This window comes from Apodemus sylvaticus, chromosome 4, assembly GCF_947179515.1.
Source record: "Apodemus sylvaticus chromosome 4, mApoSyl1.1, whole genome shotgun sequence".
In the NCBI taxonomy this organism is placed as follows: Eukaryota; Metazoa; Chordata; class Mammalia; order Rodentia; family Muridae; genus Apodemus; species Apodemus sylvaticus.
In genome coordinates this window covers 27,320,538-27,342,756 of record NC_067475.1, presented here as the reverse complement: position 1 = coordinate 27,342,756, position 22,219 = coordinate 27,320,538, and the positions used below count along the sequence as shown (strand labels likewise).

The following is a 22,219-nucleotide window of genomic DNA, read 5'->3' as shown; positions in this document are numbered from 1 at the left end:
CCCTGTCTCAAAAAAAAGGAAAGAAAAACTCTTCCTCAGGCTTAATTCCCATGCTCATGTAGATCAGGGTAGATAATGTCATTTTGTAGGCTCTTTCATCAACCTCAGGTAGGGCCAGCTGCCAACGACCTTAGCAAGGGAACGAGTAGACATTGTGCTTTCTGTTCCTGGCCTAAGGCAGGGGTTCTCAGCCTTCCTAATGCTGGGACCCTTTGATACAGCTCCTCATGCAGTGCTGGCCTCCCAACCAGAAAATTATTTTTGTTGCTACGTCATAACATAATTTTGCCACTGTTAGGAATTGTAATGTAAACATCTGTGTTTTCTGATGATATTACACGATCCCTGTGAAAAAAGAAGTTAGAGCCCCCCAAAGGGTAGTGACCCACAGGCTGAGAACCTCTTTTTATATGATTGTGTGTGTGTGTGTGTGTGTGCGTGGGTGCTTGCCTACCGTGCTTTCTTTCCCTCTCTCCCCTTCCCTCCTCCCCTTTCTTAAATCACTTTGATACATTTACTTGTTATCATCTTGAACTGTGTCTTAACTATACCAATTTTGGGGCCTGGTTACATAGTTACATTGTACTTTGTAACTTTATGTTTATATGACACAAACATTTAAACAATTTAAAAACAGGGACTTATTGTTAAATAGTCTTCAGTGGTTCTCCTAAGTACTAGGTGACTCCTTAGTAATAAAGTTGTGTGTTTATAAGTTATTATCCTCAATTCTAATAAAGGCAATTTGATTTGAAATTTCATATTTGATATTTGATAAACCAATAGCTAAAAGATGTGTGAAAATCAAGTTTTAAAGATTTTTTTCAACTTCTAAGACTTTCATTTTTTTTTAATTTTTTTTATTCGATATAATTTATTTACATTTCAAATGATTTCCCCTTTTCTAGCCCCCCACTCCCCAAAAGTCCCGTAAGCCCCTTCTCTTCCCCTGTCCTCCCACACACCCCTTCCCGCTTCCCCGTTCTGGTTTTGCCGAATACTGTTTCACTGAGTCTTTCCAGAACCAGGGGCCACTCCTCCTTTCTTCTTGTACCTCATTTGATGTGTGGATTATGTTTTGGGTATTCCAGTTTTCTAGGTTAATAACCACTTATTAGTGAGTGCATACCATGATTCACCTTTTGAGTCTGGGTTACCTCACTTAGTATGATGTTCTCTAGCTCCATCCATTTGCCTAAGAATTTCATGAATTCATTGTTTCTAATGGCTGAATAGTACTCCATTGTGTAGATATACCACATTTTTTGCATCCACTCTTCTGTTGAGGAAGTTTTAAAGATTTAAAATTTTGTTTGAAGTACAGGAGGAGAGAGCCGTGAGCCTCAAAGGTGCAGACAGAAATGAGCCGACAGAAGGCAGTAACCTGCTGAACAGCGGTGAAAAAGAGCCGCAGGACTCACCTACAGAACCCACTGGCAGCCTGCGGCGATTCCCGGCCTGCCCTCCACACGGCTGGCTGGCCAGAGTGATTACTAATGGTGTGTGTACGGCGGGGATGAATTCAGAAAATGACCAGAGATGATGTCACAGTGAGAGTTTCTGAAGCCATGCGGTTAAAAAGACAATAAGAAATTTACTCTTCTTAAGTTAAAACTGCTAGGCAGAACAGCTGACCCGGTTGTGGCTTTGCTCCGTGCAATCACTCGGGGTGGGGGGTAAAAAGCTCCCCCTCTCAAACTGTGGCTTCAGAGGTGTCCGTGGCCACATTTGAGCCAGGACTTTCTTGAGTCAAAAGAGCAGAGATGAGAGAACTTCTGTATCTGGGCAATTTCGCACAATCACTGTAATGCTCCAGTAAGCACACTTGTTGGTCAACGTCTCATTACCAGAGAAGCATTACGTAAATGTTGACATCACTAGGACATCCATCGTGACTGATGCTGAGCCAGAGTCTTGCTTTGCAAGTCAGCCATTTCTTTGTAGACTTTGAGGATTTGGGGGAGGGGGAAAGATTTATCCTTACTTTTTTTTGGACATTGTTTCAGTTTAGATGTATTTGCGTTTTAGTTTATGGCAGTAACTTAAAATATGTGAGGAATTTGGTGACTGTATAGATGTTCAAAATCAGTGATACAACTTCTTGTTCACAAAGGAAGAGAGTGTGTGTATGTTTGTGTGTGGGCACGCACGCTGTGCAGAGTGTAGGTTAGCCGTGCAATCATACAAGAATGAAGGGGTTGAAAATTGTCTGTAAGGCAGATTTTTAGACAATTTTGGAAACTGTTGAGAATGAAAACATGATTTGAGTTATACTTACAGCTTTCTATCTCTCTTTTCCTGTAAACCAAGGCTCGATTCTCAATTCCCAATCTTCATGACATTGATTTGTGTGTATCTGTTTTTTTTTTTTTCTTTGTTTAAACAAAGGCTGTCTCTTTAGCTCAGGACTCATGGTCCTTCTGTCTTAGCCTCTCCAAAGCTGGCATTGCAGGCCTGCACCACCCAGCCAGCCTGAACTGAGTGCCAGAGCTGTACTTGAGAAGGTAGCTCTCACAGAAATCTTCCTAATTTTCATCCAGATCAATGAAAACAAATATTATGTGTTCTACTTTAGGTGGTGTATGTTTTTGTTGGGAAAGTAAGATTCTGAGTCAGTGTGGGAAAACAATTTTAACTATTAGGAACACAGAATACTAGGTTCAGAAACTGTGTGAACCAACTGAGAGGTCACAAATCATTCGATACCTTTTCTTTCCTTTATATTATTTTTTTAAACTTTTACCACTGAAAATATGACACATAGCTTGCTAGTTAAAACATTTATAATAAAAACAGATACCTATTGCCTGAGGAATGCATCAAAATGAAAACTGTGATTCAAGGTCTCATTTTTTTTTATCTATTTTGTGGCTCTGTATGCATGTGTGTGTGCATGTGTATGTTCCCATGTGTGTGGTTACATGTGTGTGTGTGTGGAGCCAGAGGTTGATGTGTAGAAGATAATGTCTTCCATCATCTTCTACACATTGAGGCTGGGTGCCAGACTTCTTGCATGCCTTGGGTCACACACAGATTGACCTCACTGGGGCGGCAAGAGAATGAAAAGCTGAGATCAGGTGGACTGGGCTTTCTGATGAAAAAGCTATGGCACCTTTATCTGTGTTTATTATGTGCAGCTGCACACGGGAGAGGAATTATTACATACAGACACGCAGGACGTCAGGGATATTATATACAGCTGAACAAGGAGACAGACAGGTTTAGCTGACCTCAGTGGGGAGAATCTTTAGGGGAGCAGTCGTTAGGCTGTGGACATCCATGGGAGAAAGCCAGACTGTCAGCATTTGCACATGGATGGGAAGAAGGTTTTGCCCTCCCTCTGACCCTCCCAAGGCTTTGCCACTCCATGGGGCCGAGGCACTGGTCTGTGGTGTGTGCATATCAACAACATACACTCTGAATGGCACTCGGTCATCGATTCGCCTGGTCTACCTAGCCAGCTTGCTCTGAGATGGCATCTGTGTCCTGAGCACTGGAGCTCCAAGCAGATTTTCATGTAGATGTCAGCACTTGCCCACTGAGCTAACTCAACAGCCTGAGAACTCATTTTAAAATATAGAGTATTTCAGGATGTTCCTGAAAAATGAGGGCCCCTGGGAGATAAACACACGCTCACTGTTTTCCTCTGGTTCCACTTCTGAGGGTGACGGCTTTGTTCTGCATTCCCTCCTGCATCTCTTAGAACATACAAACTCCCCTTAAGAAGCAATTATTGCCAGGCGGTGGTGGCGCACGCCTGTAATCCCAGCACTCTGGGACGCAGAGGCAGGCGGATTTCTTAGTTTGAGGTCAGCCTGGTCTACAGAGTGAGTTCCAGGACAGCCAGGGCTATACAGAGAAACCCTGCCTCGAAAAAAACCAAATCAAAACCAAAACAAACAAAAAAAGAAGCAATTATTACATGAAAGTTAGGTTTTTCCAAAGTCATAAATGACAAATCAATAATTAGCTGATTTAAACTTGATCTGGAGATACCTTACAATACACATAAATAACATTTACAATTGTATGTCAGGTATGGGGAATGAACGGAGAGGGACTCTTTCAAAGTGATCTTAGCCTGGAAAAAGGAAAACTCTTAATTCTGTCTGATTGTGGAATTATTAAAAAGTTCAGCTAATGCTTTAGTAAAGTCATACTTAACAGCTGGAAAGCCACGCCTTCTGTTCTGCCTGTAAGATCTTATGGAAACCTTAGCTTGTATACTCACCTGGAAAATACTGAAAATGCCTTAGACATATCATTGTAATAGTGGCTTACATCTCTGGGGAAAGTGTGTTTGAGGTTTTAAAAAAGGAGGCATTGGGTTTGGTCACTGTGTTAACAAATGTTCTCATTTTGTGAAAACACAGCGATGGACCTTTTTTTTTTTTAATTTTTTTTACGTGCGATAATTCTAAGTAAACATTGACTCTAAAAGAACTGATGGTTAATATTTAATTCAAGGCAGAACTAGGTACTGGAGCACACGGAGAGTTCAAATATTCTCAGACTTCTAAGAGGACATAGGCAATGATTGCTCTCTGCAAGATTAACTGTTCCTGGGTTGCAAGATGGTGGTTCCTTCCGGCATTGTGAAGGGAATGAGGCTGAGGTGTATTCAAGGTGCTGTTTATTTCCTGGTTCTTCCTTCCACTCCACCCCCAACACCACAACACACCCCAAACAAATTTTCTCTGCATAACATCCCTGACTGTACTGGAACTCACTTTATAGACCAGGCTGGCTTCGAACTCACCAAGTTCTGCCTGCTCTGCCCCCAGAATGCTGTAAAGACATGTGCCACCATGGCCAACCTGATTCCCTGTTCTTAATCTGGTTGGTAATCACCTACTTGTTCACATTCCTTGTGTCTTTGTAACTTGTGGTTATAAACATTTGCATATTGATTTAATGTTTATTTAAAAAAAATTTCAGAATACATCAAATCTTGCGTATAAAGCTTAGTTTTCCTGATGTTCTTGGTTTTATTTTTGTGTATTTATTTTTACTCCTTTTGTTGTTGGTGACTTTTAGGTACCATGGTTGTTCTTCTGTGGGCTGTGGTTTGGTCAGTTACCGGTCCCGAATGTCTTCCTGGAGGAAATTTGTTTGGAATTGTAATCCTGTTCTATTGTTCCGTCGCTGGAGGTAAACTTTTTGGACTCATTAAGTTTCCAACATTGCCTCCTCTGCCTCCTCTTCTTGGTGAGTGTTAAATGCTTCCCGATTTCCTCAAAGCAAATGAAAGTTTTAAAGACCATTCTGTTACAGTGCTCTTAACCGCTGAGCCATCTCTCCAGCCCCTCAGACAACTGTAATTGTTTAATTATTTTATACATAAAGTATTTCATTGATCCTTTTATTTTATGTTTTAATTACAAATCTAACTTCATTTCGTCCAAAGACTAAGTAAGCAGAAGGAAAAACTACATTGCAGTCTGTCACATGTAAAGTGCTACAAAGGAAAAGTAAGCTTCCCTGTTTGAAAACCTAACTAGTCCTGTTTGGCCCATTCGAGGCATGCTGCTAGCTGGATTTCTCTTGAGGAACGTCCCAGTCATCAGTGATAATGTCCGGATCCAGCACAGGTGGTCGTCATCTCTGCGAAACATAGCCCTTTCTGTCATTCTGGTTCGTGCTGGCCTCGGTCTGGATTCAAAGGTATGGAGTATGAGTTTCTAATTATTGAATACCAAACAAGTTCTTCTGATATGACAAGTATTCATAATGATTAAGCTTCAGGAAATGAACGTGGGCAGTCTCAGGAAGAGGAGGATCTAGTCCAGGCAGGGCCATTGTGGGAATGCAGGTGTTCTCGCACATGTTCTCACATGTTCTCACACACAGGGGAAACACAGATAAAGACACAGAGGTGCTGACTGTGGGGAAACAGCCTGTCGAGCCCAGTACAGGCACGCAGCACTGACTACACTGGCTCAAGGAACTGCCTACCAAACAGAATGGGTCTTAAGCCTGTGCTTAAATAATCTTTTTACCTTATGCATGAATGGTTCTTTGGAGACAAACATCTTCATTTGGCCTCACTTTGGGGCCATAAGCCACAAGTCAAATGAATGGTCAGACAGTACGTAGGTCAGAAGCACAGACTCTGAAGTCACCTGTGTGACCTGTAAACTTGTCCCCAACAGTCGCCAATTTCATGAACTGAAGCCACCGACTTTATCTTGTGCCTTCTTAGATGGTAACACCTAAAATGAGGAACTGTAGTCACCTAGTGAGGGATTCCTGGGCACACTGTCTCTCAAACACAAGGAATGCAGAAATGCCTGAATAAAGCTAATTAGCCGAAGAACCCACGATGGCCAAGCAGGTTCTGAGGAAGTGTGGACGTTGTAGCGTCCACATGTCATCAGAGGAGCATAGCATGTCCACTCTTGTTTTTCAGGCCCTGAGGAAGCTGAAGGGTGTGTGTGTGCGACTGGCCATGGGTCCCTGCATCGTGGAGGCGTGCGCTTCTGCGATTCTCTCACACTTCCTCATGGGGCTGCCGTGGCAGTGGGGTTTCATCCTCGGGTAATTCTTCTCATGTGAAAATATCGAACGACCTCTGGGACTTCCTGACTCCATTAAGGAGAATAGAAAATAACATTTTTTAAAAGCACCATGAAATGAATCATAGACACTTCAGCACCATCTGAACAGTGTAGCTATAAGGTAGAGTTTGTGTCTCTGTAGCTAATTTTTGCAGTGATTGCAGTAAACTACCAAAGAAGCTGTGGGGTTTTTGTTGTTGTTGTTGTTTTGTTTTGTTTTGTTTTTCTCTATGCCGGATCCCCAGGCCTGGGAATTGAATGATGGATCCCACCCCAGAGCCTTCGTGAGCAGCTCAAAGCTCGGTGCTCCTCAGCAGACACTGTGACTTATTTTCACGTCCAGTGGGTGGGAACCATGAGCCGTGCATACGTTAAACGGATATAGCAAGAATTTAGTATTTATATACGGTGGACAAGAAGAAATTCTTCCCTGTCAGAAGTAGGACTCGGGGCCACTACCCAGCTCCTCTGTGATTCCCAGTCAGTCTCTCGGTGCCTCCGTTTCCTTACTTGTATCTATCTCATAGTGCTGTGGTGGTGATGAAAAGAGTTCATGTGTGAAGTCCTTGAAGTGGGTGTTCAGAGCATAGTCAGTATGGAACTCTTCCCAGAGTCACCTGGTTGCCCCTACTAGCTCACTGCCCGTGTCTTCAGAGCCTCTCCCTTTAGATCTGTTGTCTTGCTTCACATCTCAAGACACAACTTAAGCCCTGTTGTAGTTGAGAATGGTCATGACAATTTTTAACACCTTAAAACATGACTGGTATATATTTAATTTATTCATATGAGTACACCGTAGCTGTCTTCAGACACACCAGAAAGGCCATTGGACCCCATTACAGATGGTTGTGAGCCACCATGTGGTTGCTGGGAATTGAACTCAGGACCTCTGGAAGAACAGTCAGTGTTCTGTCAGTGCTGTCAGTGCTCTTAAAGACTGAGCCACCTGTCCAGCCCATATGTGTGTGTGCATGTGCACGCGCGAGTGTGTGTGTGTGTGTGTGTGTGTACGTATATACATTTTAAAGCACCTACTAGAGCCTAACTTCATTACTAACTCAATATTTCTTATGATGCATATATTATAGGCAACCTACATCTTGGACTTGGGGCTACTAGGTCATCACAAAACAAATTGTTCATGAATATACTTCAGAAAGAAGTGTTCTATAGAACTTTCTGCCTGTGTGTTTCTGGTTTGGCGTTTCTGGGTTGTTTAAGAGACTGCAGTCATCCAAAGTCTAACTGAACCTGGAAAAGTATAGAAATACGGAGGCATTGTTATGGATTTCGAAGTGGCGGTCGTGAGCAGCCTCCCCAAGCCACAGTGTCTGACACCCAGCTGCTTAGTTTTGTCTTAGGTGCTGTGTCTCCCGCTGTGGTGGTGCCTTCCATGCTCCTATTGCAGGAAGGAGGCTACGGTGTTGAAAAAGGAATCCCGACTTTACTCATGGCTGCCGGCAGCTTCGATGACATCCTGGCCATCACCGGCTTCAACACGTGCTTGGGTGTGGCCTTTTCCACAGGTAATCTCAGCTGTCCAGAGTAGGCAATTACAGTGTTTAAGCCATGGCATGATTACTTAAGGCAATGCATGTGGGGAGATGCTGGACCCCTCCCCAGAGCCATCACACACAGAAGCTGCTTATCCCTGACTTTGCCCTCAGAGCTGAAGTACAAGGATGAGAGGATGATACAGGGTGGGGAGGTTTACAGAAGGGTGCTTCTTCCTGGAGCGATAGAAATGTTCATGTGTAGAAACCACACAAAGGGTGAGGGGGTTTTGTAGCAGGCACACAGGAGAGACAGCAGTCCAGGTGAGAGGATGCTGGGATTCTAAAGTAGGAGCGTTTCCTGTTCTCCTGTATTTAGCTTTTCTCATTCCCTTGTAAATGAGTCTTCTGTAAGTCCTGGTTTCACAGTGTTACTTTCTTGTTCTGTAATTAATGAATGTTCCAATTCCCTATGAAGACCTAACAGATAATCACCTTTAGTTTAACTCTACTATAACACTCTGTATTTGTATTTCCGCTGCTTGCCTTGCATGAATCTTTAAGGCCACAGTTCTTAGCCTTTGCTATAGATGAGCATTACCCAGGGAGCTCTATTTATTTATTTATTTTTAATGTAGACATTACCTTAGACCAATTAAATGAGCGCCCTTGGGAATGGAAGCCAATGTAGCCATGACTGGGAACCATGGCTTCAAAGCAATAGGGTTTGCCTTCAGGCCACAGAGGAGGCAAAAAGATTATGATAGGAATTCTTAGAGGAGTCTCTTCAAGCTTTCTACAGCTTGTGCATCCTCCCAGCTGACTCTGTTGTGTCACCCCTGCCTGCCCATAAGGTCTGTTGTCAGATGTTCTGAAGTTAAACCTAACTAGATTGTCTGATAGAATTTTTAGGTATGAGCCCAAGAATTTTATTTGTTTGATTTAAATAACATTTTGCCAGACAGGAAAAATGAAATGTATCAGTTACATTCTAAAGTACATTCATTTTGGGGGGGTAGGGAGTCAAGACAGGGCTTCTCTGTATAGTCCTGGCTGTCCTGGAACTTGCCCTGTACACAGACAGAGCTACCCTGGAACTTAGAGATCCACCTGCCTCCGCCTTCCAAGTACTGAGGCTAAAGGTGTGCGCCCCACATCCAGCATGTAGCAAATTCATTCTTGAAATAGCTTGAGCATCGTGCTGCCTTCACCGATGGGCTTTTGTTTTGTTTTTAGTTGAGAAAGATAAGATAGACCTAGGATCTTGCTCTTGTCAGACAAGTGACCTGCTCACCCAAGACCCTGCACATTCAGCAGGGCGCTTTTGATAAGCACACCATTAGCCTCCCAGAAAGCTGTCTTTGCCAAGGAAAATTATGTGATGGGATTTGGCTTTAAATAAGAGAAATGTTCATTGTAGCAATAAGAAACCAAATGAACTTTTGTCTCAAGACAATTGAAAAATTGCTCCTTTTTGAGCAGGAGGCGATGGCTTTGGGGTTAAGCGCACTCGCTGTTCTTGAAGAGGACCCAGGTTCAGTTCCCAGCACTCACTTGATGCTCACAACCATCTGTAACTGCAGAGCGCCCTCTTCTGGCAGGCACCACCCAGGTGGTATGCAGACAAAATACCCATGCAAATAAAATAAACAGAAAAGAAAAATGACTTTACGTGAAGAACAATTTTAACAGTTTTTTGAACGCTTTCTTCACAAAGGCTTTCAAAATTAAATATCCTGAGTCCTGTTTGCTATGATGGGAAACAGTTTCTACTGCCCTTTGTATTGCCATACCCCAAAGGGATTAAGTCACACACAAAGAAAAATCCGTTTTAGGGAAATTTAACAAATAATTTGTTTCAGACTTAACTGTTTTTACAAAAAAGAATTGAGCAGATGCTTTATTTTGTCAGATTCTTAACTTACTCTGAGCTATAGATTCGGTGCTTGCAACTTGAAAACTCAACCAGTTCTATCCCTCTTCCTCTGTACGTATATAACACAGTAGAGTAGGCCTGCTGTGAGTGGTGGATTTTGTCTTTCATAATTGGGCAGGCTTAAGAAAAATATTACATTAAATAAGCCTGTGGAAAGTACTGGTTTTAAAAGTTTATCCAACCATGTGCTTCCTCTTCTTAAAAGATGGAAGCTGTTTATTTTAGAGATAGGATTTTTGTTTGTTTGTTTGTTTGTTTCTCTATGAAGCCCTGGCTGTCCTGGAGCCTGCTCTATAGACCAGGCTTGGCCTAGAACTCAGAGATTCTCTGTCTCTTTCTCCTGAGTACTGGGAATAAAGGTGTGCTCCATCACATCTGGTTAGAAGCATTTTAAAAGATGTTTAAAGTCATCTATATTAAAAACGTGGAGAGTATGGGAGTGGAGAAACAGTTCAGCAGGTTAAGAACACTGGCTGCTCTTCCAGTAGACCCTCACTCCAGCGCCAGATCTGAGGCCCTCTTCTGGCCTTCTTGGGTACTGCATGTATGTGCAAAACACCCATACACATTAAATACTAAGTTTTAAAAATATGGGGCATAGGAAATGTTCATAAGAATTCCCTTCCATGTGGTTATGCGATTTAGCTAGATGGTGTTAGATTGGAACTTGCGCATTTATGGATTTAGAGCCCGGACTGAAGTTTTCTTTACATGTTTTTCAGGGTCTACAGTTTTTAACATCTTCAGAGGCATCTTGGAGGTGGTAATCGGTGTGGCAGCTGGATCTTTTCTTGGCTTTTTTATCCAGTACTTTCCGAGCAGGGATCAGGTAAAAGAATCTGAGAAAATCATGCTGTAAATTGTCGATGGAAGAACCTTCTAGAACGCCTTCCTCAAAGTAGGATCTACAGGAGAAAATGGTCCCCATCTTTACATTGCTGACTTCTTTATTGGTGCTATGCGTGAGGTCCAGGAGAGCTACACGCATGAGGTCCTAATGCTGCTCTGTCAATATTATCTTCAAGTTTCACTGTAGAACAATATCAGATACAAAATGATAGGATATGCCAGTTTTTGAGACTTGTGTAGTGTTCAACTAAATCAGCATTTAAAATGGCCTTTTGAACCCAGTTTAGTATCAAAATACTTTAAATTCTTTTTTTTAGCTCTTTTTTTATTCGATATAATTTATTTACATTTCAAATGATTTCCCCTTTTCTAGCCCCCCCCCACTCCCCGAAAGTCCCGTAAGCCCCCTTCTCTTCCCCTGCCCTCCCTCCCAATACTTTAAATTCTAATGCTGTAAAACAGATAAGACTTCCAGCATCTTTAAAACATCTCTCTTCAAGATCAAAGTTCTTCATAATGATAAACAAAAGCTTATTTTCTTCCACTCTTAATTTTTTTTAAATTAAAAATGCATATGGAAAAGTTCATATATGTGTGTGTGTGTGTGTGTGTGTGTGTGTGTGTGTGTGTTGAAATTTCAGAAGACTGATAATGGCACTGGAAATCCAACTAAAGAAAGTATTGTGTGTATAACATTCTTGTTTTCATCCTAGGTACAGAATAATCAGTTGTTTAAAATCAGTTATTTGAAATAATCGCGCTAAGCACCTTGCATGATTTCTTCTAGGACAACCTCGTGTGGAAGCGAGCCTTTCTGGTCCTGGGCTTTGCTGTTTTTGCTGTGTTCGGCAGTGTGTATTTTAGCTTCCCGGGCTCAGGAGGACTGTGCACGTTGGTCATGGCTTTCCTAGCAGGCGTGAGATGGACTGACAAGAAGGTGAACTCCACTGTAACTTCATCTGCTCACAACACTTTTTTGATAAAACCTTTCTTTTCAGCTTTTTCTTTTTTTGTTTATTTTTGTTTTTGTTTTTGTTTTTAGTTTTCTCAAGACAGGGTTTCCCTGTGTAGCCCTGGCTGAACTTGCTTTGTAGACCAGACTGGCCTCGAACTCACAGAAATTGCGCCCTCTGTCTCTTGAGTACTGGGATTAAAGGCCTGTACTACCATTGCCTGACTGTTTCAGAGGTGTTGCTCATTTGAATTACATGTGCATATTTTCCTTAACTGTGTAGTCAAGCAACCTAAAATTATTAGCCTCGGGGTATCAGATCACCTTATGGCCTGAAATTTCCTGTATAGTTCAGGCTGCCCCGGAACTCCCAACCTTCCTATCTCACCGAGCTGGAGCTCACCTGTTTAGCTAGATTAGCTCTGGGGATCCAACTGACTCTGATTTCTTATTTATAGATCTCAAATCCCTATCCCAAACCAATCATAGCTTAATAATAAAAGTTTTCTCTGCTTCTCTTTTAGTCAGAGGTAGAAAAGATAATTGCAGTTACCTGGGATGTTTTCCAGCCTCTTCTTTTTGGCCTGATTGGAGCGGAAGTTTCCATTGTGTCTCTCAGAGCGGAAACTGTTGGTAAGAATTTCTCAGGGGTTCTGACGCTAAAACTGTACCTTCAAATCCTGATCTGGAATATCTTCAGGAGGTATTTGTTTATCACCATCACAATTATATAAAGAAGTAACTATGACCTAGTTCTTCAGAGAGGATGGCTAAAGAATAATGCTTGCGAAGCTAAGTGAAAAACCAGGCATCATTCCGTCCCTTCCCATTATAAAGATGTCCATCTAGCCTGTTGTAATGAAGAGCTAGAATAAAGATGTTTGTCTAGCCTGTTGTAGTGAAGAGCTAGAATTTTAAAGGTACTAGTTAGTTCCGAATGTGTTCTCATGGGATGGAGATGTTTGCTATTCGTTCTTTTTCCTACATTCAGATAGCATCATGTTAAGATTGTCTTGATTGACAGCCCTGCACTTGCAATTATTTAATTTGCAACTCTCGTCCCTCTCCTTATATCTCAGCATTACTCCACTCATATGAGGAGTTCCTGGACTCCTCCCCCACCCCTTGAATTATGAATACTTCCCACTTATTCTTATCTCGAAAAATGTGTATAGATGTAGTATCTGTGTGTCTGTATGTGAACATGGGTGTACCCCTGTACCAGTGTTTGTATGTCTGTGTGTCTGCATGTTGCATGTGAACATGGGTGTACCCACGTACCAGTGCCTGTATGTCTGTGTGTCTGCATGTGAACATGGGTGTACCCATGTACCAGTGTCTGTATGTTTATATGCCAGCATGTAACCACAGGTGCATGCATGTATCTAGGCACAAGTGTGGAGGTTCTGGGTTCAGTTCTCACTTTCGGCCTTGCTGAAGCAGAGTCTTTCATGGCTGCTGCTGTGCTGCATGTCTCAGGCCTGAAAACTTCTGGGCCTGAAGTGTGTCTGCCTCCCATCTGAGGAGTGCTGGAGTTACAGGTGCAGGCTAACGTATCCAGCTTTTTAAGTGAGTTCTGAGTGATTGATGTTTGGGACATCAGCCCTAAGGGACTAGCTCTTTAACCCCAGCTCCCCGGCCCTCTTTTAATATGCTATCTACAATTTTGTTCTCTTTAGAATCTAAAAAGTTTCTAATGTCACATTTCTGGCTGGTTTTTTTTTTTAAAAGATTTATTTATTTTATGTACATGACTACACTGTCACTGTCTTCAGACACACCAGAAGAGGGCATCAGATCCCATTACAAATGGTTGTGAGCCACCATGTGGTTGCTGGGATTTGAACTCAGGACCTCTGGAAGAGCAGTCAGTGCTCTTAACCGCTGAGCCATCTCACCAGTCTCCTCGTGTATCATTTAATACAGTCATCTGAATCAGTGGTTCTCAATCTTCCTGATGCTTCATTCAACTCCTCATGTGTTAGTAGGCCCAACCGTAACATTATTTCCGTTGCTATTTATAACTGTAATGTTGCTACTGTTATGAATTATGATGTCAATATCTGATATGCAGGATATCTGATATGCAGCCCCTGTGAAAGGGTCACTCAACCCCAAAGGGTTTCTGACCCACAGATGGAAAACTGCTATGTTAAGTAAACACGCGGAGGGAAATATAGGTCTTGCTATAAAGTGTAAAGTGTTGTGTGCGCCCAGTGTGTGATGCACTGATGCTAGCCTGACGGATCTCAAAATAGGAGGAAAGCAGAAACATCAGCATCTAATTTAAATTTTCTCTGTAAGAATTCAAATATGTTTGATTAAATTTTGATTTTATAAAGGAAAAGATTTCAAGCAATGAACTTATTTCTTTATCAGTTATATGCAACTGTTTTGTATTTGATGTTTTAACGTTATTTCTAATGGATGTTTTAGCATTATTCCTATTGAGAATATTTTGAGATGTAATTTCTCCTAGCATCTCATTATTTCTAAAACCCAATTACTTCTTTCAGGCCTTTGTGTTGCAACCCTAGGCACCGCAGTGTTGATACGGATTCTGACTACATTCCTGATGGTGTGTTTTGCTGGCTTTAACATAAAGGAAAAGATGTTTATTTCTTTTGCCTGGCTTCCAAAGGCCACAGTCCAGGTAAGTAATGATCAATAGAAAGGCTCATCATTTCAGCTGTTACCTCTGCATGACACCCTCAAATACTGACTAAGAAGACTTACCTAAGTTTGGGGAAAGCAAGCAGTTGGTAAATGACAGAAAGTGAGTAAACACATAGTTGGATAGTGGGTTTTGAAGATTTTATACTAATTTGCTCTCCAAGTCTCGTTTATGATGGCTTACTCACAAGAGTGAAGGGGAAAAAATCCAAAAACTTCCCATAAGACTAGAAAGCAGTAGTGACCAGGAGGAGCTGAGCTTTTATCAATCAAAATGCTAAGTCTGAAAAGAACCTTCTTAACTCATCTCAGGTCTCCCAAGAAGAAAGGGAGGAGGGAGGGAAGGAGGAGGGAGAGAGGGAGGGAGGAGGAAGGCAGGCAGGCAGTAGCCAGTGAGCATGGCTCATCTTAATGTTTGGAAATTTATCAACAGCCATGATTGATGATTTGTCCATATCTTTATACATAATGAAAGAAAGAGTAATTGAAAAGGAATTTAGGGGGGCTGGAGAGATGGCTCAGTGGTTTAGAACACTGACTGCTTTTCGGAAACTCCTGAGTTCAAATCCCAGCAACCACAAGGTGGGCCACAACCATCCATAGTGAGATCTGACGCCCTCTTCTGGTGTGTCTGAAGACAGCGATAGTGTACTTATTTATAATAATAAATAAATCTTTGGCCCAGAGTGAGGAGCTGAGCGAGCAGGGCTGACAGGAGTGAGTAGAGGTCCTAAATTCAATTCCCAGCAACCACATGAAGGCTCACAACCATCTGTACAGCTACGGTGTACTCATATATATAAAATAAAAGAAATAAATCTTTAAAAAAGAAAGAAAAGAGAAGAGAGGAGAGGAGAGGAGAAGAGAAAAGGAAAGGAAAGGAAAGGAAAGGAAAGGAAAGAAAAGAAAAGAAAAGAAAAGAAAAGAAAAGAAAAGAAAAGAAAAGAAAAGAAAAGAAAAGAAAAGAAAAGAAAAGAAAAGGAATTTAGGTTGTTTTGTTCTGTTTAGAGTTTCTCTTTGCAGCCCTGGTTGTCCTGGACCAGGCTGGCCTTGAACTCAGAGGTGAATGCCACCACACGCGGCCTGCAAAAGAATTTAGAAACGCCTTCCTGTGGTTCTCCTTCCTCCATGGCTTCACTGTTTGTGGGTCTGTCACCCATAGCAGCCGTGCTCTAAAAACATCAAATGGGAAATTATAGAGAGAAGCACTTAAGTTTTAAGACGCATGCTGTTTCAAGTGCCACAGGGTGGCGCTGCCCTGGCCTGCTCCATCCTGCTTTGACTGGCATGGGATGTGCTCGCGGCTCCACCCAGCACGCCTGCTTTGTAGACGCTGCTCACCAGGTTGTCGCTGTCTTAGCTCTCATGTTAATACAGCCTGCTGGAGTGTATTAGAGTATCTTAGTGCTGTGTTCAAGGACCGTTCTTTTGCTTAATGATAGTGCCAAAGGGCAAGAGTTCTGATTAGGGCAATTTGTACATGACAAATTGAAGCCACAAGGTTTTTTTCCTTTAAGGTTAAAAGGTAAAGTTCTTGGTCTGATAAGGTAAAATTAAAAAAAAAATTGTATGTGGAAATTTTTGGTGTTATCCATTGATCTTCTGGGTGTTGTGTTTTATAAAAGTAGGGAGAGGGGAGTGCCTCAGCAGATCCTGCTAAAGTGTCCCTCTGAACAATCAAGCCACGTGACAGGCCAACTATAAAAGGAAGCTTATTTGAGACCTGGAGGAGGGGGAGAGGCAGAGGAGGGAGGAAGACAGAGAACGATAGAGAGAGAGAGGAGAGAGGGAGAGGGAGAGAGAGGGGGGAGAGGGAGAGAGAGAGGGAGAGAGAGGAAGAGGAAAGAAGGAGAGGGAAAGGGAGAGGGAGAGGGAGAGGGAGAGAGAGAGAGGGAGAGAGGGGAGGAGGAGGGAGAGGAAGAGAGAGAGAGGGAGAGGGAGAGAGGGGGAGGAGGGAGAGGGAGAGAGAGAGGGAGAGAGAGGGAGAGGAAAGAAGGAGAGGGACAGGGAGAGTGAGAGGGAGAGAGGGGGGAGAGAGAGAGGGAGAGGGGGGGGAGAGAGAGAGGGAGAGGGGGGGAGAGAGAGAGGGAGGGGGGGAGAGGGGGGGAGAGGAAGAGACAGACAGACAGACAGACAGACAGACAGACAGACAGACTTTATAGGTAAGCCAAGCTCCTCCTAACTGTTGAGTGGAACCTAGAGGAAATGCTAATGCTGGGGACCTTGTAACTATCACTCATGGTTAGGGGCAGACTCTTGTGTTCATTTCCTAAATGAGTAGTTGATAGTAACTATAGTCACAGCCAATTAAGCATTATGACAGTATCTCAGTTACTTAACCCAAAATTTTTACACAAATAGACAAGTACTGAAGAAAGCACAAATAGATAATTGTTTGACATTGTTGAACATTCATTTATCAGGATATCTGGAAATGGTAATTAAGTTAGAATTGTAAAGGTTGTAATTTCTTACAAATGTTATAGATTTGTGACTGTATTGCCTTTTTTCTTTTTTCTTTTCCGAGACAGGGTTTCTCTGTGTAGCCCTGGCTGTTCTGGAACTCACTCTTTAGACCAGGCTGGCCTTAAACTCAGAAATCTGCCTCCCAAGTACTGAGATTAAAGGTGTGCGCCACCACCGCCCGGCCTATATTACCTAATTTCAAGCCAATTACATGAAATACATCAAGCCTCTAATAGCCTGTCTTGCAGTTTGGAGTATGCAGACTTGTTCCTATCATGCAATGAAAGTCAAATATGTGGTTAATTTAGGGAATTGTGAGAATTCATATATGCTGTGACTGCATTCTAGGCGGTGGACTGGATCTATTCAGTCCAAAGACATTTTTTTCACCAGACTTTCACAGATATCTCCAAGGCATAAATGTGAAGAAGATAGTGTAGTAGTAAAATAAATTGAATAGTTTGAGTGGTAGCTGCAGCTTCCAAGCTCCTACTATATCAGTAGGTAAATACCAAAATAACCGACCTTAGTTTTGCTTTTTCTTGAATGTTAAATTGAAGGCTGATACTCTTTTACCATGAAAACAATTTTTAAAATAAGAAGAAATTATATATATATGTATACACACACACACACACACACACACACACACACACACACTCAGTTACTTGTTGCACAGGATAACCCATAAGAACAAAGAGACTCACAAATAAAAACGAGAGGGATGAAGTGAGTTAGACTTTCTTTTCTTTCTGTCCAGTAGTGTGGCGTGGATGTTCCAGAGCTGACAGGCGACTGTCAGTTATAACATGTGCCTCTCACTCGTAGTTGCAATCTGTGCTACCATTTTCTTCAGTTGGGATGATGAGGGGCACCTGTGTCCATTCTATTTTGGGTAAGAATCCATGTCAGTGCCTTATCCCTGCAGATTACTCAACATCTAGAACATGGACACACAGTTAAGCTAGTTGGAAAGAGATTGAAAGCATGAGACGTCTATTTTGTCAGCAAGATCCAGCTGAAATCCCTGAGTTCTGGTACAGACGAAGAAGGGCATTCAGAGACCTGTGGGCTCCCAGATTCTGTCATTGTGTGACTGATGCACACTTTCCCTCTTACTTTATTATCTTTGAAGCAAACATTGTTCTTCTATTTGGAATAAGGAGTTAACCGGATGGATTAATGTACCTTTCCCTGTGTAAACTAATAATATTACATTTTGCCTTTAAAAGAAAATAAGAATTTTCATAATATATTCAAATAGACACAAATTAAATAAAATACTTCACCAACTCCTGGGGCAAAAACTTTACCAAATAACTAGTAAATTTAACATCATTTTGAAGAGCTACCACTTCCGTGTTTCAGACTGTTTGAGAACTAGTGTATACTCCAGAGAAAATAGACTGATTTAAAATTTCACCCTTGTCTAATAAATATAACAACCATCTTAAGCTTTTTATTTATTAAAATGATAAGAACAGATACTAAATTGGGCCAAAAGTCTGAGAAAGGATAAATTCTTTATTAATACAAATTCTTAAAGTTAAAATATAAAACAAACAGTAACTTCCATCTTTTGCAAGAGAAATTTATCATGTACAGTAACATTTGATTAATATTGGGAGTTTGTTTTTTTCCTAGTATTTTGAACTGTACAGACCTTATGGTACATGACCAATGTGTACCGATTACATAAGAAAGTGTTACTCTCCATGTAAGGAGGGAGACTTTGCAGATAACCAAACCAACTGCAGGACACTTTGCAAGAAGACTAATTTGAGTTGGTTGAGCAAAAGGAAAAGCAACTTGCTTTCTCAGATGATAAAACATGCTTGTCTCATGCTCCCAACCAACCTTGTGCTAAAACTTCCACAGGCTGCCGTTGGTTCTGTGGCTCTGGACACGGCAAGATCCCATGGAGAAAAGCAGCTCGAAGACTATGGGATGGATGTGCTGACGGTGGCATTTTTGGCCATCCTCATTACAGCACCAATTGGAAGCCTCCTGATTGGTTTGCTGGGTCCTAGGGTTCTTCAGAAATCTGAATATCAAAATGAAGAGGAGGTTCAAGGGGAGACTTCTGCACACATTCGGAGGTAAGAAAAAATGCTGACCGTGATGGCTAGAAACCTGTTTCTGAAGCTAAATTGTATCAGGATGGAGATTGAAATAGATAATGTTGAGGTTCAAAGTGTATTAGAACCAAACACAAATCACAGTCCATAAACAAAAGAAAGACCAAGGTTCATAGCCTCATCTGCTCCCCAGAGCTCGCTTTCAGTTACTGTTAAATGGAAAGTATATTATTTATATTCTTTTGAGACAAGGTCTCAGTATACAGTCCAAGCTGATCTGAAATGTATAATCCTCCTGATTCAGGCTCTGGAGTGCTGCGATTATGGGTGTGCACCACCACATGAAGACAAAATCAGTTTGTTTTTAGGGAATTGATATGGAAATTGGACATATCTTTTCTCTCACATGTATTGATGACTTTATGAACTATAGGGAGATGGGAACGAGTCTCTGACTCACCTATTGGTAAATCTACAGGGAATAAAAGACTTGGAGGCAGAGATGCTATTACATGGAGTGTCCCTGCCATTTAATGTCATGTCTTACTAGGTGTGGTGGCTTATTTCAGTAATCCCAGCTCTTAGGAGACTGCAGCAGGAGCTTGCCCTGAATATCAAGGCCAGCCTGGGCTACAGCATAAGTTCTAGACAAGCCTGGTTACACACATTGAGACTGTATCTGAAAAAAGCTTATAGGGACTAAGAAGATGGTCCGGTAGCTAAAGAGTTTGCTCTGCACGCATGAGGGCCTCCACAGCAATGTAAAAAAAGCTGCCTGTGACAGTGTGGTCCTTTAACTCCAGGGCTGGTGCAAGGCAGGAGTTGGAGCTTGGGTAGAAGTAAGTGAATACCAAGGGTTGATGGGCAGCCCGTCTAGCCAATCAGTGAACACCGTGTTTGAGAGCTTCTATCTCAAAAACTCAGTAGGGATTAATAAAGCAAAATACTCAACATTGACCTCTGACCTCTACAGCCAGGTAGAGCACATACACAAATATGCATACACACAGAGACACAGAGATACAGACATAGTTACACTCAGAGACATACACACAAAAACACAGACACACACACAGATACACACACTCAGACACAGATGCATACATTTACACACACACACACAGACATACACCATACACTCACATATACACACAGACACACATACAAACACAAACATATACACAGACATACAACAAAGCAAACAACAATAATGACGACAAACTTGTCAATACATTCATAGACCTTTACAAGGTCTGTGAAAATGATACCTTCTTTCTCAAGACATCGTGACATGCCAGCCGGGAATGAATGAGAGGAAGGTTCTACCTGCACAGGCCACAGTTTAGCCCACATGGCAACAGACCATCTTGACCTTTGTGTATCACTCACGGCTGCCCTTCATCCTAGGTCACCTGTGGCCTAGTTAGGAGCCATGTCCAAGGACAGTCTTCAGCTTCGTGTTCCTGTACGTTGGCTGTTTGTTCTTCACTTTTCACATCCAAGGGAACCTTTCTCTCCTAGTCTTGCAGTACTTTTGACATATGTGGAAATTGTGAATTAGGTGAGTTGGGACTGTTCTGATCCCACACAGTAAACTGCAAAACGCCTGGCTGTCTTTCTCTTATGGACAACTGTTGGAACCTGTTCTAATGTGACAGTTAAATTCAAAATTATCTTAATAGTCTCTAGTTCTAACTGGTTCATTTAGATGTCAAGAAAAAAAACTTATTCTGCAGCATAGTTTTTATATTTACTGCTTTTGCTCACAGTGTAGACTGGATTGCTTATACCTAAGGTTGTTGTGTGGTAAGGGTTAACGCAAATATCATTGGTTAGGTGCATCTGTTTCTCTATGTTTTCAGACTCTGAAACTGTATTTGGTCAACAAATAGTTATTTCTGGGTATCATAGGAGATCAGTTTCAGAAACCCCTCAGATACTAAGATCAGTAGATGCTAAAGTCCTTTGTACAAAATACTGTATTTGTATAAAACATGTGCATGTCCTCCTATGTGCATTTTTAACTTAATTTGAATTATAGTTTAATGTTTCCTGAATATTTAATTATTTATCTGTGGGAGGCAAAAAGTGGCAGCCAATTGTGGGGATCAGAGGAGACTCTCCCCCCAGCTATGTGGGATCTGGGAATAGAATTCAGGCCGTCAGGATTGGTTGCAAGTACCTGTACCTAATAAAACAGCTTGCATGCCCAATACTGCATTTTTAGCACCCACATTCAACTAATTCACCCAAATTCCACTTCTTGATGAGCCCCTCACCTTCCTTACATAGACCCAAAACAACTACATCTCCGAGAGTTTATCACTTCTGGCGCATAGGTCTGTGTTCTGGCAGAGTTTTGTAGCATAGTCCTGCAAAAGATCCATCTTCCCAGCTTTTGCCCAATGGTCATTTCTTTCATCCTTCTTTCAAGAAATAACTACCAGTCCAAAAAGAACAAAGACCTGTTTGATCCCATTACAATAACTTTATAAAATCCTTTTTTAAAAGAACTTTTATTACATTTATTTAGTATGTGTGTGAGTGTGTGTGTGTGTGTGTGTGTGTGTGTGTGTGTGTATACACACACGCACCATGGAATGAGTTTGGAAGTCAGAGAACAGCTGACAGCCCACCATTTGAGTCCTAGGGATGCAATTCAAGTGCTTCCCTGCTGAGTTATCTTACTGCCTCTAATCTTTTAAAACAAGGGAGAAAACTGCCAAGGACCAGCCTCAGCTTGGAAGGGCAGGAAGAGATCTTGAAGAAGGGATGTTTGGGAATAACTCAGTTGTGGGGTACAAGCTAACAGCCTTGTGTTCTGCTCCTGCTGGCTTTCCAGACAGCTCAGCCCTTGAAGACCAAAGCCCAGTCTTCTGTTTCCATATTAGTTCAATTGCCCACTCCAGGTTCCCTTTTGATTATCAGCATTTTATGACCTTAGCCCCTTGATTCTTTTTTTTTTAACTTTTTATTTTCAATATTCTTTGTTTACAATCAAAATGATTTTCACTTTCCTGGTTTCCCACTCCCCATAAGTTCCCTCAGCCCTCTTCCCTCCACCCATTCTCCTATCACCCCCCTCCTACTTCTCTGTCCTGGTATTCCGCTACAATGCTGGAACAAACATTTTCAGGATCACAGACCTCTCTTTCCTCCTTCTTGGGAGTCATTTGACATGTGAATTGTGTCTTGGATATTCAGAGTTTCTGAGC

General features: G+C 41.9%; 1 protein-coding gene across 3 annotated transcripts in view; it reads left to right on the top strand.

Moving 5' to 3' along the window:
• The window catches only part of Slc9b2 (solute carrier family 9 member B2), a 34,917-nt gene that overhangs the window by 9,809 nt on the left and 2,889 nt on the right, over positions 1–22,219 (top strand). Inside the window, exons 2-11 of one of the 3 annotated variants that reach the window (XM_052179191.1) lie at positions 1,320–1,499; positions 5,038–5,208; positions 5,522–5,664; positions 6,410–6,537; positions 7,908–8,083; positions 10,709–10,815; positions 11,623–11,772; positions 12,312–12,420; positions 14,304–14,440; positions 18,805–19,025. In XM_052179191.1, the coding sequence (XP_052035151.1) occupies positions 5,043–5,208; positions 5,522–5,664; positions 6,410–6,537; positions 7,908–8,083; positions 10,709–10,815; positions 11,623–11,772; positions 12,312–12,420; positions 14,304–14,440; positions 18,805–19,025 (1,337 nt within the window). In that variant the 5' untranslated portion in view covers positions 1,320–1,499; positions 5,038–5,042. The remainder of the gene's footprint in view (positions 1–1,319; positions 1,500–5,037; positions 5,209–5,521; positions 5,665–6,409; positions 6,538–7,907; positions 8,084–10,708; positions 10,816–11,622; positions 11,773–12,311; positions 12,421–14,303; positions 14,441–18,804; positions 19,026–22,219) is intronic. The other 2 variants (XM_052179189.1, XM_052179190.1) reach the window with 2 other exon arrangements.